At 40.4% G+C, this 19,967-nt stretch overlaps 1 protein-coding gene across 2 annotated transcripts in view; it reads left to right on the top strand.

The window, feature by feature from the left end:
- The window catches only part of LOC135500749 (receptor-type tyrosine-protein phosphatase N2-like), a 156,117-nt gene that overhangs the window by 121,610 nt on the left and 14,540 nt on the right, over positions 1–19,967 (top strand). For both annotated transcript variants that reach the window (XM_064792402.1, XM_064792401.1), the window contains 2 exons: positions 5,135–5,329; positions 6,914–7,047. In XM_064792402.1, the coding sequence (XP_064648472.1) occupies positions 5,135–5,329; positions 6,914–7,047 (329 nt within the window). The remainder of the gene's footprint in view (positions 1–5,134; positions 5,330–6,913; positions 7,048–19,967) is intronic.

Below are 19,967 nucleotides of genomic sequence, written 5' to 3'. Positions count from 1 at the left end.
CATAAATTTTTATTTATTGCCTGTGCTCGTGTATTTTCCGCTAACGAACTGTCATTCTTTATTAGGAATGTATTCACCGCTTGCCAGTCTATTTCCCTCGGGATGAACCATGGCGATAAGTTTCCATTTTATTTGATAGCAATTCTTGAATACGGTTCTGTTTACGGTATTAGATATTTTGCGTACCGGTCAGTTGTCGCTTTTTTAACGAGTCTGCGTTTTATCGTGGATTGTTTGATTTATGACGGGAAGTGTCAGTTGGTTCAGTGGTGATGAAGTGCTTTAGGAGCTTAACTTGAAACAGGTTGGTTGTGGGTTCAAAGGGGGCTTTGTTGGTGGTAGCGTCAAGTCACCCAACAACATGCGAGTATGCCTCTTTCTAAATTCATGTTTAGCATGCATGAACGGGATGAATTGAAGCCTTCTGTAGTCAATTGTGGAATATTTAAGTAAGATATAAATAAAGTTGCCTCTGAGATAAAAGGGTACAAACTTTAAGAAAAAAATTTAAAAAGCAACATCAACAAAAGTCTTGATTTGCCATTCTCTCGCAAAAATAAAGGGGTTTTCAGTATTTTGATAATTGCATGCAACAAAAATTGCTTGTTTGCAGGTGCTTGCTACAAGAATTGCGATCAATTCGCAGATGAGAAATTTTTTGTTGCACATAACAACCGCCCCCTCAAGACCCTTCCTGCTAGCAATCGGGCTTATTAAAGCCATTTTCTCAGAAACGTCTCGGGAAGATTGCCCCAATTTGGTCCCAGTGACCTTAAGACGGACCAGAGGCCAAACACTCCGTATAATTGACAGGGGTAATTTTCTTGTCAAATTTCCGTAACAGGCTGCAAGATTGATATGAAAATTAGAGTAATCAATGTCTTGGGGCTGAGTGCTAAACTTTTGGTGGCAGTTGCAATATTTAACCTAACGGCAGTTAAAACTGATAAAATTTGCTAAATTTTAGCTTAGAGAATATTTCACAGTTTACAGCAATATGGGTTAACACACAACATCGAAAAAGAGAATACTTTGCAGGTTACAGTAATGGCTAAACACACAACATCAAAAAAAGAGAATACTTCACAGTTTACAGTAACATGGGTTAACACACATCGAAAAAGAGAATACTTTGCAGTTTACAGTAATGAGTTAACATACACAACATCAAAAAAAAAGAATACTTTGCAGTTTACAGTAATGGGTTAACACACAACATCGAAAAAGTGAATACTTCGCAGTTTACAGTAATGGGTTAATGCTCAACATCAGAAAAAGAGAATACTTTGCAGTTTACAGTAATGAGTTAACACACACAACATTGAAAAAGAGAATATTTCACAGTTTACAGTAATGGGTTAACACTCAACATAAAAAAGATAATACTTCACAGTTTACAGTAAGGGGTTAACACACAACATCGAAAAAGAGAATACTTCACAGTTTACAGTAAGGGGTTAACACACAACATCAAAAAAAGTGAATACTTCACAGTTTACAGTAAGGGGTTAACACACAACATCGAAAAAGACTCCAGGGGCTAATTTGAGCTTTTTGAAGAGTCTCGCTAACGAATCCTTTTCTAATTATATATTGGGTGATTAATCAAGAACTCTTCTTCAGTTTGTTTATGAGAGCACTCAAAGTGATTCATCCAACTCCAGTTCTGAGAAATAGTGTCATTTGAGTGCTGCTCAAAATTCTATTTGAGTTTGTTGACGATGTTAAAAAAACACATGATATGTGTTTTCTCATCTCTTTAACAAACTCGCAGATTATGCGCTAACCCTTTTGTTACTGGAGAATCCTTGAAAAGGACCGTCTTTTTTACCAGGTCTGAGACAGGCGTGGTCGAATATCGATTTCTCTTTGGCCCTACAAATTTAGGGCACGTCATATGGGCTGATTTTGAGCAGGATGACAAGCTTCCTTTTGCTTGCTGTCACCTCTCCACTGGCTGTTCAGTACGTGCTCAGGCGAATTCCAGATGTCGATGGTGCTTTTCTTGGATGATGCATTGAAAATGGGATCCGTGGTGATTTCCATGGTCAAACCAGGCAAATTCCAGGCGTTGGGATGGATAGTGCTGCTGAGGACCTTGCTTCTGATACAGGTCTGGATGTACTGTGTCATTCCAGAGTCGGCTGGTAGCCAAATGGTTTAAAAGGTTGCTCAAGTTGCAATGCACTTGGTCTCGAGTCAATATGACCGATATGAAGCGAGTTATGAGCAAAACACTAGGGTCGGCTCTTGAAGAGTGGCATGTATCTAAGGGGTTGAAAACCATTAACACTGCCCTTACAGACTCGATTACATAATGTGATGTTGTGTAATATTGTGCGCTGGGAGTGATGTCAAATCACACCAGAACAGTTACGACTCTTTGGGATATCAAATTGGTAAAGATGTGTCAGTCGGATAATGACATACTTCAGTGTTACTAATTGCATTACGAAATCAATAGTATTGTGTGTCGCCTTGTAATGTTGTATCATTATGTATCCGTGATACGTAATTTGCGCTTCCTTTCGAAAAGGTGCCTCTTTGTGTGTGGTGGTTTGTGTGATCTTCCAAGCTGCCCGTGACTCGTGGGACGAGACCTTTGGAGAACTTTTGTGTTTTCCCTTCATAAAAATGTCCTAATTTGACAGCAGAAATGGAAAGTTCACTACCTCAGCTCCATGTAGAACTTCTAATATCTGATATCGGACACAAAGTAACCATTCTAGAGGCATATTTTGCGTTATTTGATTAATCTTCAGAATCAGTTGTTATATTATTGTCGATGATGCTGGTTGTAGCCTGTTACAAAGATTGATGCCAGCAGCAATGCATTCACAGCAACCATCTGAAAGCTACAACAATGCCTGTCCATTTCACCACTGGCCCTACAAAGCATCTCATCATTGGTTACAGACACTGGTGTCATCCTCCAAATCTCCTGCCTCTGGTCTTTAGGGAAGACCAGCGCCATCACAAAGCACAGCGTCAGATTTTTTTTTCAAACTCAAGGATGGCCTGTACTTTGTTGGTGACAGTGTTCTGCGCGTCAACCACCTGAGCCATGCGCTTCAAAGTGAGGCTCACCTTTTCCGATCGTTGTCTCCTGTGACAACTTAGTCAAAGTGTTCAGGGAGACGAACGCGAATCTCATGTGTCCATGTTGAGGGTACCGAAGAATAAAGGCTTCTTTATACTTTGAGGTCTATTGACTTAACTCTTTGTCTTTGTTCAAAGAAATTCACCCAAAATTAAAAATGATGTTGACTCTTCTGATGCTGTTAAAGGTAAAGCCTGACCTACATAAAAATCCTCTTGATTTTCAAAGTAACAAACTCCGGACCTTGTGACTTTTCTCTCTCTTCTATTGCGATCTGCTAATATTTATTCTGTCAACTTGGCATTGTATTGTTTATTCTTATTGTTTTGTTGGGTATGAAGAACACTTGCATCTGTGTAAATATTCAAGGCAAATATAAGCGATGTGAGATAAGCTGTATCTCTTCCAAGGGGCTTCCACGTTATGTTAGAATGTTCAACCTTTGCGTGATTTTCCTCAAGCGCTTATTTTCTTTTGCTTCAGATGTTGGCATTGTCATCTGTATCCTTGGGGAGTAGCCTCATATAAAGCCTGGTTTCGTTGATTTCTGCTTGGAATCTCGAAATTTCGGGCTCAATCTGTCCGATATCAATACATATACCGCAGTTGACGACAACCAATTTGACCCCTAGCTCCAGATATGGTCCCCCCTTAAGAGTCGATGTTGTTTCTTTAAACACCAGGGATTCTTTAGTCCCCTCATGAACGCCAAACGGCATCCAGAAAGGTAAACCATTTGTTAGTGACGGTTACCATGACAACTTGGTAAATACATGCAGAGATTTGGATGGTGCTAGTTTGCGATGATGGGTATTTGAACGGACCAAATAGTGGAGACGTGGTTGGCATATGATGAATGTTTACATCCACGTATGAGTTGGGGTGTGTTTGTTGTCTTGAATACAGATGACACCAAGAATAAATATAGACAAGTATTTATGTATTGTTGGTGTACCAAGCGAGAAGCACAATTGTGAGGGGGGGGGTGATATTTGTTTAGCGGGATCGTCATGAGTATAAATGAGAATATAAAGTATGACGAAATAAACTTAGTATTCAGTTTTAAAAAGTTCTGACCCAAAATTTTACAATGCTATCATGCCAAATATTCCTTGCCTAATTCAGTGCCAAGGATGAAAAAATTTCTGAGTCCAAGTATTTTTTTCGCTTGTTTGTTTTGCTCAAAATGAAGAATCAACATCAGCCCAAAAATCTTTTGGCTTTGAAAATTTTTCAGAATTTTGAATTTATGAATAAGTTCAACAATTTTGGCGGGAAAACCCAATCATGCATTTTGTCCTCTGATTTTCAACTTCACGAACACGACCACCCCGGTAACACGACCATTCAACCTCGGTCCCATGAGTGGTTGTGTTATCGGTGTCCCACTGTACATTTAATTCTCCACATGATATAAGAAAAATTGAGCAACGAATCCAAAAAAACTCGCTGTTTGATATTGCAATGCATCTGAATTATCTTGAGACTGTGTTACATCTAGCATACATCTTTAAAACACTGTGCATACAAATTCAAATTCATTTGAATAATTCAAATTCGTCTATTTCCCACAGGACGGGAGGTAATTCTGTGAACTTCATCGCTTTTCTGTCAGCTCATGCCAACTTATTTCCTAAAGATGCATCGCGCCATCCTTTGTTGCCTAGCAACGGGCACTTGGGGCAAAATGCGGTGTTAGTACATTTCTTTTTATCTGCGTATATTTTCGGAAATTATCGCGAGTTTTTTTGTGCATTTTTGTTTTGTTTATGAGCCGCATCTATCTTACAATTTTGCTGTCTTTTTAACTGCAGGCTTTAAATATTCTCAAAATACTGATATTCGGTGTCACAAATTTTGTTGGCCTTTGCGTAGATTTGGTGATTATAGTGAAACGGTCTTACATCAGTGAAACAACAGTATGTACGCTTTCATAAAAAGGACCTAACCTTTCTCAAACAAATCAACAAATCTGCCAATAAATGATAATTCATGCAGACATTAATTGACCAATTGTCTTCTTGTATCTTTCAGAAGAAGCTCAAAGTCCCGGTCGACGGAACGACACCGAAATACTTCGTATTGACGTTCGTCCTCTGCGGCTGCATCGCTGGCATCCTATTGGCCGTAATCGCCATCTACCTGATCAAGAGACACACCCGCTCCAAGGCGAAGCTCGCCAAGTTAGCGGCCACGGGCGCTGGCGGCGAGGCCTCCAAAGATTACGAAGTAAGTCAAATATTTCGTATGCAAGTTCCAGATTGTGTTCACTGGTGGTGTCAGAGTTGCTGACTCAGCAGTTTGTGTAAAATTTCCTCTCTCTCCAGGGTTGCGTATCTGGGGGCGGAATGGTAGTGTTAGTATTCATCCTTCGTTAAAAGGATTTCCTGATGAAGTTTAACCGTAACTTAGAGATCCATGCGAAATGCCCATTACTGTTTGAAAAAAACTCAGATTTGTCAACTCGAATTTAAATAAGTTAGCCCGCAATGTAAATACACTTCTGACTTGTCACCGAAAGTGTTTGTCATCATCACCGAGTACAGATTTAAATGATCGATGTGTGATAAGGTTTTGGTATAATGGGGTCAGATGAACTGTAGTGATTGGAGGCTGTCAAGACCTGATTGAAATTGATGATTGTAAATCTTGTGAAACATTTCACAAGCATTTCGCAGAAAAATCGCAACCATTTTGCATATGATCGAGTAGATCAGGATGCAGTTGTTCTCAAAAAAGTTTGTCGATGCTAGTGTTAAATAAACTTGGTGTTAGCCCCTTCAGTTAACCCCTTAGACTTGCCATGTAAAGTTAACGCCAGTGTGAGTGACAAAATTTGCTTTCAACATCTGGGCCCTGGAACTAATCTGACCTTGAGCAGTGTCGGCAGTCACTGTAACCATGGCAATGAGATTTGTCAATAACAGGCAACACCATGTGCCCATATAGCAGTCAATTTCTCTGTCTCAGTTCGTATGAAAAAAAACATAACCTCTCTACAGATATTAGCTCTTTGTGAACTAATGTTTCTGTCAAGATACATATAAACCTGATGCGTCAAAATAGCCGAGTGCCTGTCACATGATAAAGAAACGAGCACGCATTGCGGGTCTTTGTAAGTTGTGGAATGGTTTACATGGCGGTATCGCAAATGGCACGAAATGTCACAAACGGGGCAAAAAGAACTGAATGGCGATAACGTCAAAGGAATATTTTACGTGACGTCCTTTATATTCGTAATTGTCGCAGATGGAATCGACAATATTGTTGGATTGGATTAGCGATGTTTTTCGTGTCGTTTATGAGTCACTGGTGTTTGTGATAGGTGAGATGCTCCACAAAGGGGTTTTATATCTCGTAATGAAAAAAGGGCTGCGATGTGTGTTCGTTTGAGAGTCTTGTGTTGAGAGAGTATTTGAATGTACTGGGAGGAGCTTTCAATTAAGCTCCATGATAAGCTGTTTATGGAAAAGAATGTCTGGAGCCCGTTTGGGACATTTCAAGGGTTTTTCACGTCGGGCAATGGATGTTTGAGCCATGATGAATGATAATGCCCTTGGACTATCCTTGAGTTGAAAGTATCATGTGTAAGATATGATGAGTTTTGCTTGTCGGAGAATGCCATGGTTCTTGTTCTAGTCTAATGTCAAGTCAAATCCATACTTCAAAAATGAATTTTCATCCATCTTGAATTCATGCAGCTAACTAGCAAATTGTATAAAGTTCAGTAAGTTATTTTGTTTTTGAAGTGATAGGCCAGATGTACACTGCCTTTAAATAACTGCTGATTTATCTCGTGTCTTGTCTTTTTAGGACCTATGTCGTCAGCGCATGCAGACGAAGGCTTCTGAAAAGCCAGAGCCACTACAGATCGCTGGACGAGTGTCGAGCGTCGCCAGTGAGGGCGCACCAGGCAGCTCCTCAAGCCGCAGTAGCACGTCATCCTGGTGAGTAGTTCCTTCTCCATTCGTAGATGGCGCCAGGGTGAGAAGTATGAAATGCCAATTTTATAAAGTTTATAGTAAAGTATTTCATTTTAAGATGTAGTTTCAGATCGTGAATGTTGTTACTTCATAATTGTATTGCCTGATGTGATAACTGTTTTGCATTATTTTGACATGTTTGACTAAAAATACCTGATACCGACACTGCTTATTTGACCCTAACGTTGACCCCTTTGACAGCATGTGACATGGACAGAGAGTACTGCAGTCTGAACAGTATAGGTTCTTATCGACATATTCAAATTTTCTGAAACAATGCCTATCTGTGGTGGCAAACCAGTGGCTGGCTTTGTAACTAGCACTGTCTCCTCGGAAAGAATGCGTATCTGTGACTGCTTACTTGTGACAGGCTCTGTAACTTGCATCATCTGCTCTGAGACAATCCATATCTGTTGCTGCTTACTTGTGGCTGGCTCTGTGACTCACAACGTCTGCTTGGAAAGAATGCGTATCTGTGGCCGCCAACTTGTGGCTGGCTCTGTAACTAGCAGCGTCTGCTCAGAAAGAAGGCATGTTCCATTAACATGCGACGGTAATCAGAACTGACATTGATATTTTCAGCTCGGGGCAAATCCAGCGCTGTGACTCACCGAACCAAAAGTTTTAAAATGAGGTTTCTATCCCAGAGTGCATTGCAATATGGCAGCGCTAATACATTCAGCCGGGAGCCGTCATTTGTGACAATCCCGGTGATTATTGTGCTGAGATTTTGCTTTTTAATGGCCTCCGGACGATGGATAGCGAGTAAAGGCGGAATAATGAAATTGGAATCAACGACTCGGCCGACAACCTTATTTGTCGTTCTTGGAGATTCTTTGATTTCATTTTCTTTTTACATTATTATTGCTGTAAATCTTCCAAACACGTCTTGATGTTACGTTTATAAAGGGAAATGTGGTAAAGTGAGTAACATTTGCAATGCCAATGGTTTGCAAATTTGATCCTTTTCAATAATCGCGATTGTCCCTTCTCTCCAGCTCATTTTTCAGTAAAAACTTATGGACTGCAGCGTCTGCGTGAAGATTAAGATGCCTGTCTTTACCTCACATTCTAATTCGGTAAAATCATCCAAACCCGCCATGATTTGCGATCGTAGAACTTGACCCGCCAACCAGAATGATTTATCAAACCAGAGTTACTCTCCTAATTAATTTTCATTATCGCGTCGCGTTCTGTCTGCTATTATTCTAACGTCGGTAATCAGGATGTCACGAAAATGGATCGGAGTCATGTGACAGTCGCCAACTAAAATCTCAAAATGATGGATTCTGTAAGTGTGTAAAGTCAGAACCACCTCAAACAAATTTGGGAAAGACGGATATAAAATGATATAATGCCTTTACGATTCTTGAAAGATTTCGTACAATGCCCTCTGGTGGTCATTTTAGGCAACTAGGCCGCCAAGAAAACGCTATCAAACAAGTTGAGATTGTCATATGTTGAATTGATAACTCGTGTCGAACCTCACTGGCTCTTGGTGACACCTCTCGTAACTGAAATCACCATGGCCATTTGTTCCCTTGATATCTGGGCCGAATTTAGGGGGGCAGTGGGCAACAGCTCCTCAGATGTCTCCGTAAAACATGTTTTAAGCTCAGCTGACAGTATCTTTGGTATGTATCTCTCAATATGTTAGCAACATCGAGATTGAAAGTGACCTACGAGGTACTTTCCATGCTGTGTACATTGACCTATGTATTTCAGCTGAGTGCCAGGCCCTTGGGCCACCTGCACTAACTGATTAGGGATGAAAATTGGTGTTCTGCCCCGCCTTGGAGAAAAAGTTAAATACAGCCATCACAGTCCTGACGTTGAGTGTAGAGTACATGTAATCCATACATGCTGACGCCAGTGTCTTTCGTGTCATAAAACAAAAAGTCAATCAGAAAAGTTAATAAATCATTTCTGATATTGTTTGCATATAATATTATGTGCGCCATTGGTGATTGCATGAGTGCATTAATTCTTTTTCCCTGATGCGGAACGATTTAAGATTTAATCTGTTAATTGTTTGATTGTTGAATTATGTGTTGTGATCGGAATATTTCGTGTGTGTTTGTTTACGACTGTGATTTTACGCCCTTGTTGATAATAATTATCAACAAGAAAATAACTTATTGTTGAAGAGTAAATTGAAACTGTACTGCTTTTCAATACTGTAGTATGAGTAAGCGTTTATAAGCAACCAATCAACTACTGCTCTGTTATCCAATCAATACAGAAATCTTAACATCGTCATTACAAACCTGCCCATCTACTTCTTGATTCAAGTGCGAACTTGCTGTAGTTTTCAATATTCCCTGCAGATGGCTCTACTCAAGCAAATGCATTCTGGCAGACTATTCTCGTTCTCCTTATTAACACTCCTTCATAAAATTCTGAAATATCATTGATATACACTTTCTGCTCCCTGATTAACACTTTTTCACCGAGAGTTTTACACTTTGCCGGTCTCAAGGGTTGGCAGCTCTGAAAAGAAAAGTTCATTTTCACCTCATGCTGAGGGCCCTCAAGGGACAAAGGCCCGATCTCGACCATGACAAGTGGTAATAATCAGTCATTGTCACCAGCGGATGAACAGTGGAAGATTCGTCGGTTAATTGGCCGCCGATCGACTGACCAGCTGTGCACAGCAATCAGAAGTGCAGGGACGAAATTACCTCGTTACGGGTTATGTAATGTTAGAGGTGTTGAAGATGTTACACGATGGACGTGGCATTGTGGCGGGACAACAAGATAAATGAACGGTTGTCATGGTGTATGAAGGAGGTAGCGACAGCTCGTCTGAAATACATCTCTATGAACTTGAACTTTCATCTCGCTGCTACTGCACTAACCAGAAGAACCTTTTCAGGGTCATTATGCCACTTCCTGACACACAGGGCTCTGCGATCACAAAGTCCCCTTTAACAAATATTTTCTGTTACAAAGATGGCAGGGCCATATTAGGCGGGGACCTAGCCTCATTCCACACAAACTTCAGGGGGTTAAAATAGCCAAGCTGCAAATTTTATGACATGCAGTTAGCACTCCGGGTTAGCTTTATGAGATGTGCATGTTACTGAATAAAGCGACATACCATAAATTGGTATAAAAACGACATGAAAACCACCGCCAATTACCGCGATGTACGTTTTATATGCAGTGCTCCGCCTATCTCGCCAAATCTGAATTAATCAATGAGACCTGCGCTGTACTTTTCGCCAGACACAAAATTTATTACTGTGCATTACCCCGTTCTGAATGTACGGCGGGATTGTGGTGGTTATTTATGGGCGAATTGATCTCAAGATTAATCGCCCTTCTGACGTAAATCTCGGCGAATGTCTCTTGGGCCGAACATGGACATTACGGAATATCGCTACAGTCTTTTGCAAATTGAAGAAGTGCAGGATTTTGGAACTTCCTTCAGAGCAGTCTTTATCAGAACTTAACCTATTTCATATTTTGGTAATTGGTTCAGAACTTGCTGGGCAAAAGCAAATTGAATATACATGTATGTCTTTTTCCGTGATACTGAGAAGTCAGACTAATTAACGAATTAGAGATTTGTATCTGTCTTGTTAGTTTCGTTCTTTGTATTCTTGGGATCTTAGGAATGTTTGACAAAAAAAAATTGAGGAGCATTTACTTTTGCCTACGACATTACATGAAATGCACTATGAATACACTACACTTGTACATTAGCTTAGCGGGGTTATTGGCGGCGATTAACGGGGCCCCCGTCATCGCAGGATGATGAAGTTACCAATATATTTAAGGCACGTCTTCTCTCCTGGGTTTCGGCTAAGTGGCTGTTTTTAATTCTGAGAGATATTCGGCTGCGGGCTAAAACGGTTTGCACTGGAATTTAGGAATCCATCACTGTCAGTTCGGGATAGAATCTTCTCATAAAGATTCTGGATTTTTCTGCGTTGATTTCAGTTTCTCTGCCTGGAATGTACTTAAGTTGTTGCCCTCGGATTATGTCAGCGGTTGGTTGACCTATCAGGGATATTTTTAATCCGATGAACAATTTTTTTATGAAAGGCATCCATCATTGTCTGTCAGTTGAGACGAACTGACAAGTATACTGGAATTTTTGCCACTTATGAGAGAACAGGTCTGAGGGGGTTGTTTTTGTGGGTTTGTGTCCAGACAAACACCTGCCAGCGGCAAACACTCTCAGAAATGCCGTCAGTTTGACTCCGTCACTAGTATGGAGTATGTATTCAATGAAATTTTCATGATACACTTTTACCTGGTGCTGATATCGGAAAAATGATCATGAATTTCTGGAAATTTCCATCGACTTTTTCCTGGAATGTATTAGACAGACTAGAAAAGCTCGGCAGAGGTGAAAAACCCTACTGGATGCCCCCTAGAAGGAGGATTTATAACCAGCGGCGGTTCAGCTCCTTCAGAGGGAGGAGGTTACTCTGGTGGTAAGTGAAATTGGCAGCTCAGATTTTTGTCATGTTTTGTCAATTCAGATATCCATCCTTCCCCCTAAAACAACTTCTGATTCAACCGAAATCTGATTTGAACCCAGGCTATCTAAATTTAATTCGCACCTGAAAGTAGTACGATGTTTTTTGAAACACCCTGTATTGTTGATAATCTGTCTGCTCGTCTTACCTCCATGTTCAAATCAAAATCAAAAATCTTCCGAAGTTTTTTTAAACACTCTGTATTAATCTTTACAATCCACTTAGACAAACAATTTCCACATCATATCAGTTCATTCTCAAACAACCTTCTCCAGCAGTCCTTCAGATAAACTCAAAAATGAAAAAAATTAAGAGTTTTTCGAACACCCTATACTCTAAAGGAACCTGACAAAAACTGTTTTCAGCATGATCAGGTTAATCTTGAACGAGCTATAACGGCCCAACAGATCTCTTTGTAGTCTGCTCCTCATTGATTGGTTATTGATTATCCAATCACTGCAGCCTTATCACGTAAATCCGTTGTCGACGATCCGTTACGGATTCTGTCCTGCGCAAATCCCTGTGCTGTCCGTGAACCGAAGGCAGGCTATTGACGGATTTTAATTTCGGCTTAGGATGGTGCATTGAGGATGGTGGTGGGGATTGGGATTGGTTCGGGAAAGAAATAGAGATATTCATCATTCTTCATCTCCTTGTCAATAGTCATCTCATAATCAAAGGTGATTATGCATCTTGGGAAGGTTGTTTACCCTTTAGGTACTGCAGGGTTTTAGCCATTTTTAGCTAAAAGATGCAGAACAAACCTTTTGACATTTTTGACCATTCTACATAATCAGTCGTGTATGGCTCCATTTCTTTTTTCCGGGACCACCCGTATTAAGGAATTACGTACCTCTTTAAAGGACCAATCACATTGTTAAGGGCAATATCTCCAAGCTGTGGGCCACCTTCCTTTCTACATTAGCGGTTCTCGTTAACAGCAGATGTTATCACCCAACTTTACGCTTTGCACGCATGACCTTTTGATTAAGAGTTACAGTTACGAGAGAAAAAACTCAAAATGGAAAAGGGTTAAAGCGTCTAAGTATGCTAGCCTGTACATCAGTCTACCGGCACTGGTCAATAAAGTTATTTGCAGCATGTTTCTACTGCAGTCCCAGGTTATCGCGATGGACCATCGTACTTTATCTCAGAATCGATACATCACAGTCGAGCATTGTGTCCAGTTTATCACGTGCTGCGGAGGCTGTGTGTTTGCTGTCTGGTGCGCCGCGTAGAAAAAAAATGAAAATCTGTAATAAAAAAAAAAAATCTTTATAAGGTAAGGTGGTACAATTGTAGCCTTTGTACAATTATAGCTGGAGTCTGCATTAATGTGTACTGCCTGCAGCTTTCTTGCTCCCCCCTGAGTCCACTGCATAGACGTCTCAGTTCACTTTTAAAATATAGCGTTTTGTGCCAAGTTATCACAGAGTTTCTAAAATAATCTACACTGAAACTCTTGTTGGAAATATAAACAGTCATTTAAAACTAATTGAAATGATATCTCGTCTTTTGTGGTTTGGTAGGAATGTACACTATAACCATCAATGTGTCCTCAGCAGCTCAACGGTTAAAATAAATTAGTGTAGAATCTACGGAGACCGTAATACATCATGATCATAACACGTGCCGCAAACCGTATCGAAATCACGACAAAGAAACTATAGCGACTTTAAAATTTGCTCGCTAATAATTGCCCAAGATTAGTCACCCGGGAGGTCGTTTATGTTACCATGGCAACCACCGGTTAATAAAGCCCCGTGGATCGGCAGTGGACGTCTCGACCTGTCCTAATCATAACGGCGGTGCCAGGGCGACGAGATGACAGGTCCGAGCCATTGTCTCCACATTTCTAGACATATGCAGAAGTGGTGGCCATTTTGTCTCAATACAGAGGCAGAAAGGTCACTGTTGCAAAGTCAACATTCCGACTCCGCACAAAGTCTAAAGTGAGAAACATTCGTATGTGGACTTCGATACCCTCCATCTGTCTTCCCACTATGACAGCCATCCCACTCCTAGGTAGGCGTATATTTAATTAATTTCTCGTTTGTGTAGCTAAGTCATTGTTTGCATTTTTTCCTCTCTTTGTGTTGTTGCAAGATGTGTTTATCCGTTCTAAAGGCGGTTAGAATAACAGATGCTGTAAAAATTAATCAGACCAGAGTCGGTACGATCTTTTTTCTTGAGTGTTTCCTTATTCATCCCCTTTGTCCAGAGATGGTAAACCTTTCTCTTTAAGTAGGTAGATGGTGTCTGTTAAAGGTCGGAGGTCGGCTGCACCTTCCGTATGACGTCTCAACTGATTCAAAAGGAAACAAAAGCTAATTTTGCTAAAACTTGACATTTATAATGTTCGTGCATCAGTCTACCCAACAAAGTTGTTGAAATTTATATTCAGTTATAAAACTTTGGACAAATGTATCGAGTAGCCCTTTAATATTTTTGGCGGGGAACGCCATGATGAAACTGCTCTTTGACTGTTCCTTTCAACGCTCAAAATATATCGATGAGGGTTAAATATCAAATGTATAAAAACAACTTAACGAGGAATATGATCAGCTAATTGAGTCCTCTCCATATATAATACAATATTATGTTAATTTACTATACTTAAATGCAAAGAAAATATTAATATTTCTCCCACACACTTAAAAAATCAATAAAACAAAGGACTGCCATTCACCCGATGCAGACAACCTTGACCTTTGTCTATATACACAGCTGTGCAGTACAATCTGAATATTATCCGATCAGTTGCACAGTTGTAACATATGGATCCAAGATACACGATAATTTCGCCAGCAAAAACGATTTCTGTGAAGGAATACGTGGAATAAATGCTCGGAATATGCTGTTTAATTTTTGGCCAGGATGCTAATAGCATAGTGTGACTTAAGATTGACAGGTGCTAGGAATTATGTAATACTGTGCTGGAGATGATAATTTGTTTGTGTTACTAGTATGTTTGAAATTTCCATAATTTGATGACATGTGGGTGTGATTGTAGGTGACCAGGTCATACCGGGTATGTGTATGCCTATGTCTGAGTCTTGGAATGGTGTCAGTTTTAGTGGCAGTGTGTGTGAAGATTTTTTGCCAGCCGGGTAAACATGAAATGTCCGATTCTAAAACGAATGTCACCTATCACGTCCGGGATTTGGGGTAAGCTGTTCTGCATTTGTTTGCTGCGGTGTTCTGTTGGTGCCAATTACAACCAGCTGCTACAGCCTTCGTTTGCAATGGTGCACACACTGTGATGTATAGTGGTCAGATCTGATTTCTGTCCATGTTTATGACTTAACCACACTATTTTCCTCTCCTGTAGGGTAAGGGCATCCCCCCCCCACCACCACCACCACCACCACCACCACCACCACATTACCCCCTGGTCATCCGATGGCCCAGGGGTTGTGGTGTAACAGGTGTCGTGTGTACATCAGAAGCAACTGGACCTATGAAATCATTTACGACTCATGTGATGTATCCAATAAACCCATTCTATAGCTGCGCTTACACCACGAAATATTGGTGGACCAATTGCACTTACACCACCACATTGCCGCGACAAATTGGTTCGGCAATCCATTGCCGATACAAATTGCCGAGCGAATTTGTCCCACCAAGCTTGATGGTCCAAATTCGCCCGGCTTGTTAAAAGTTCGGCTTTGTCGTGGTGTAAGCGCAAATGGATCGGCAATTAGCTAGTTAGATGGTTCGGCTCCAGGCGGCGCTTTCGAAATGGCGCTTTCTGCCAAGGCTTTCCGCGTTCTGCTTATTGTTTGCGCGCCATCTGTAGCCGGATTTTATAACTAGCTGCAGCGCTGGTGTAAGCGCTTGGTGGATTTTCGATGGTGCGGCATTGGTTCCCGAACCAAGATTGGTGGTCCATTTTCAGGTGGTGTAAGTGCGGCTTATGTTCACCAGTATTAATAATTAATAGTCTAGTCCTTATCAATTCATGCCAGTACATGTATCTATCCTCATAAAGTAGAAATTGATAAATGTTCATATCATATTGAATGAAATATTTCTAACGTGATATGAATACCAATACGGTAGTGTCTGGTAATATGTACAGTCTTATAAAAAGTAAACAGATGCTACTATTTTTTGTCGTCACCAAAAGCATTGATGTATTTTGGCTCATAACATAGCATGTTTCAAATAAATGCATGATTTACAAAGCTGTAACTAGAGATGAAATATGGGATGTAAATATTACCATTTCAAAACTTAAAAAAATCAAATTTTTGGTGTTATTTTGTTTTGACCAAGACTGTACATGTTTTGAAGATCAATATCAATTCCCGCCAAGTCGTTGACCGATGTTGAGTAGACGATTCTAATGTCAAGTACATGTAATATCGTGGGCGTAAGAAAAAACATTTAGTACGATTTATTAGGGGTCTTGGTCAGAGAGTAGTTTTGAGAGAACTAGGTAATGATTTGAAATAGAGAGGGTCAGATTTTGCATCATGTATTCGAAGGGTTGGTGAAGTGAAATGATACCCCTGCATTTCCAAGACGAAACAATTGAAACCTGAAAGGGTTAAAATGACTTTCTTGACAATTTCTATTCACAGTCCGTTCTGTCCCAAGGGATAGAGTCATTAATATTATTCATAAAACCAGTTGCTTAGCGCTATTTACCAGCTTTTCATTCAAACGGCCGTTAATTACATTACAACGCTTTGTGTATGCTTTACCCATAATTCAGTGAATTGATGCAATTAGGAAAATGCCAGAGTAACGGCAGAGCGTGGAAATTCAATGTATTGGTGGTTGAAAAAATATTGAGTATGGATTGGGGAGTTTCTTGGCGAGAATATTGCCACATCAGGAAAATGAATGAAATATGCACGCCATGCGCGTTTGAATCATTATGGGATGTTGGGGCTGTGGGAGCCAATGCTTGAATTTCATTGCGGGGGGGGGGGGGGCTGCAACATACACTGCGTACCGGTACAGGCAACTTTTGTCGCAGTGAACATCATAAAAAAGACTTGTCTGCGGGATGGCAGCAGATGCACACAACGAAAAATGTGTATTGTTGCGCTGTGCAATAATAAATGTATCTGCTTGTTATTATCGCAGATGCCTGCTGTGACAAGTCATTCCTGTTTATCACCCAACAGGTGATAATTATTGCACATATGAGAAAAATATCTTGTCTGTGGTGCGCTTTGGAGACGATTGAAGATTGAGTGTTGCGCAAGTGTTGTGCCAGGGGTGTTTCCTTTGACCAGTACTATATCATGAAATTCATTGACGACTTCAAAGGGCAGAGCATTGAGTGAGTTAAATGATAAACCATCAATTATCTTGGAAGTAATTTAAAGTTCCCTTCCCCTCTGTTCATCCCATCAAATCTGGATTATGCAGCTTTCCTTTTATCCACGTGTTATGTGTCTTAGTGCCAAATATGGTCGCATCCTCGGGCATGTAACTTACTAAGTAATAAAGACATGAATATAGTCCATACCTTCCGGATTAGTGTGCGCGTTTATTAAGTGCAAAGGATACTACAATTGTGAAAACTTTGTTAATAGGAAAGTTTGGATCCATTACATGTGTTGTTTTATCACGTTCCTCTCCTCCGGGTAGCGACTTTGTCCCAATTGGTAAAAAATACGGATAACATGTTATGGCAATAATAGTTGTAGAGTTCGTAAAACTACTAGTATTGTTTGCGACAGTGGTAGTTTAAACAGGTACTGTAGTGCTTTTAGGGGTACGCCGTTGGTGCCTCAGGAAAATTGAAATGCAGTTGTGACCAGCACTGTAGTGCACTTATTATGCATGCAAATTTGCTGAAACTTGGCATCCTATATAGAAATGCAGAAAAGGGCCTCAGGCCCTGTTCTTTGAAATGTTGACAAGGGCAATGCGTGGGTGATACCATTCCATGCTAACACTGACCAGATTTACTACATGCTATTAAAAGCAAGTGCGCTAGGCCTAGCTGATTTGGTGCGTTTTCATGTCTGTCCTTGTTTTGTACGAAATTGCACAATGCTAAGGTCCTTAATTCAAATAATAGACCTATTCGGGTTCAGTTTCAAGCTAAATAGGAAGTGGACTGTTGCGTAGTCCGTACATTGTAACGTACATTCACTGAAGTCATGTTGGTTTTTAACAAACACTGGATAGCCAATTAGGCCCTTGTAGCAAACGTCTATCGGCAAGGTCTCTCAGTCAGCTGTGTTGATCTGTTTGACACCGGCCGGCTGTATATTTGCCACGACAGTGAAATGGGTTTGATTGAGGAATTTTTGGCGTTTTTGCAAGATTTTTTCAAGTTTGAGGATAAAAATAATAACCGTCCTTCTTTGAAGCGAGATCAGCAGTTGAAAAATGATCAGCTGGTGGACAGGAAGCACCATGAGGTGATTAGGTTCGCTGCAAGGTAAATTTCAGTTTTGGTTCAAAGTGTCAAATTCAATTTTGTTGCCCGTTTTCCGCCTTTAGCGCCCCACGAACATGTTGTTTTCTCGATGCGACCTAGGATAATTGCCAAAAGGTAACTATTGGTCGACTGGTGAAAACAGTCATCATTGGGTTTGATATCTTCATCACAGCCAATCCCTGTTGCCAGTACCTACAACGATCACCGCATGGAGAGACTTTTGTCACATTTGGGGATGGTACGTTGAGATGGTACGTAGGAGTGGGGATGGTACGTCAAGAGGCTGGCGATGGCGCCATATGTTACGTAGGTCAATGTGAGAAAAATCTCTAGTGTGCAAGATTGAGGATTGGTGCTGTGTTTTATGAGTTTTATGTCACATTTTGCATAACGTTACAAGTTTGATTTCATACATGTATTTCCAACTTCTGAACTTTTTCTCGAAATGTTGAGGTTAGGTGAAAAAAGACCTGGGAGTGACTGATCCCACCCACCGTTTATAAAAATGATGAAGTCGTTGATTTCAATTATTATCGGCATTCGATCTCAAATTGATGTTACTCCCACCGTTTTTACTGCTAACGTATTTTTATGAAAGGCCACATGCAATCATACATTTCATCTCATAAAAATAGCATCCTTATGCTAATAATAGTCATTCCTGTGACAAACTTCATCAACAGCTCATTAATATTCATAGACTATGACAGTCTCATTAATATTCATGATGTGAAGGCCGGCGATAGTCCTGGTGTGTCGGTCGTACTCCCACCACGAGTATCGTTACACCCTCTCGAGAAGAAGAACATCCAAGATTTCTCTGCCGTGATTTCATTGCAAAGATTGGCAATAAATTGGAATATATCGTCATGACGACGAGGTGATTTCTTGATGGTTTGTGCCGATTTGAGATAGGCGTACGTGTGCTGGGATTTGCGCTGTCATACGTTGCTATTGTAGGAGTGGGGATGGTACATCGAGAGGCTGGCGATGGTGGCATATGTTACGATATTTGGAATTGGAGGTCTCATATTCATATATCGGCATTTCTCTGAAAAATATTTCGTGATGGAATTTGTATTTTTAGTCAAGGCCGTCTATTCTGGCGATATCTTTTTCAGACAGTTTTTCGGATTTAATCTATTTTAGTTCTGATGCTTCTGAAGGATTAATTTTCTCTGAATTTTCAATGTTTCTGAGCCTTTTTGCTTTGTAGGAGGATCTTGGCAATAGATAAATAGTGTATCTGGTATCTAAGGTATCTAAGGATTATTGGAAACTTGTCTCAAAACTGTTTTGCTAAGGGGAGGTATGAAGTCTGATTAAGTCACCTACCGGTTTGAAACATATGGTTCTCTAGCGGTGCTAGTCCTGATAAAAATCACTGTCCTTCTTAGTGCGAATTCCATTGGAATCACCAAACTTACCAGTTAGATCTACTCTTAGGCCAATTCCAAATATTTGTGAAATTAATTTCCATTTGGTTTAGCATGATGAATTACAAATTTAACATTATGAATAAGCACTGTGCACAAATTAAAGTCACACGTCCATACTGCGTAAGCCACGAGTCGTGCTTTCTTAAAATATAACGCGACCATATGGTAGATTATGGAAACTTCTCCGAAGTGATTTCATCCTCCATATGTTGCCGTAGCGATCGACGCTGTTGACGTCACATGACCGCATGGATTATCATGCAGGTTGGGTTCGTACGCTGCTCAATTAGCGTAGTTCGTTTCCGCTAGTAGAATTTCCGCAGGCACGATTCTTTTGGCGTTATCCGGCGAATATAGATGGGCCGTGATTAGGTCGGGAATGATTTACCTTTGTCTGCGGAGATTTGCCCGCAGCACCGATCATATGGGACACTTTGCCGATTGCAAGTTGGGATTAGAGATTTTCTGGTGATATTTTTAGATATAGCATTTTAATTAAGAGGAAGTGTAGAATAAGTGATGGGTTGACTGAGTCATTGTGAT

Source organism: Lineus longissimus, chromosome 16, assembly GCF_910592395.1.
Source record: "Lineus longissimus chromosome 16, tnLinLong1.2, whole genome shotgun sequence".
Lineage (NCBI taxonomy): Eukaryota > Metazoa > Nemertea > Pilidiophora > Heteronemertea > Lineidae > Lineus > Lineus longissimus.
The sequence above is the reverse complement of the archived record's forward strand: the minus strand, read 5'-3'. Positions and strand labels throughout refer to the sequence as shown.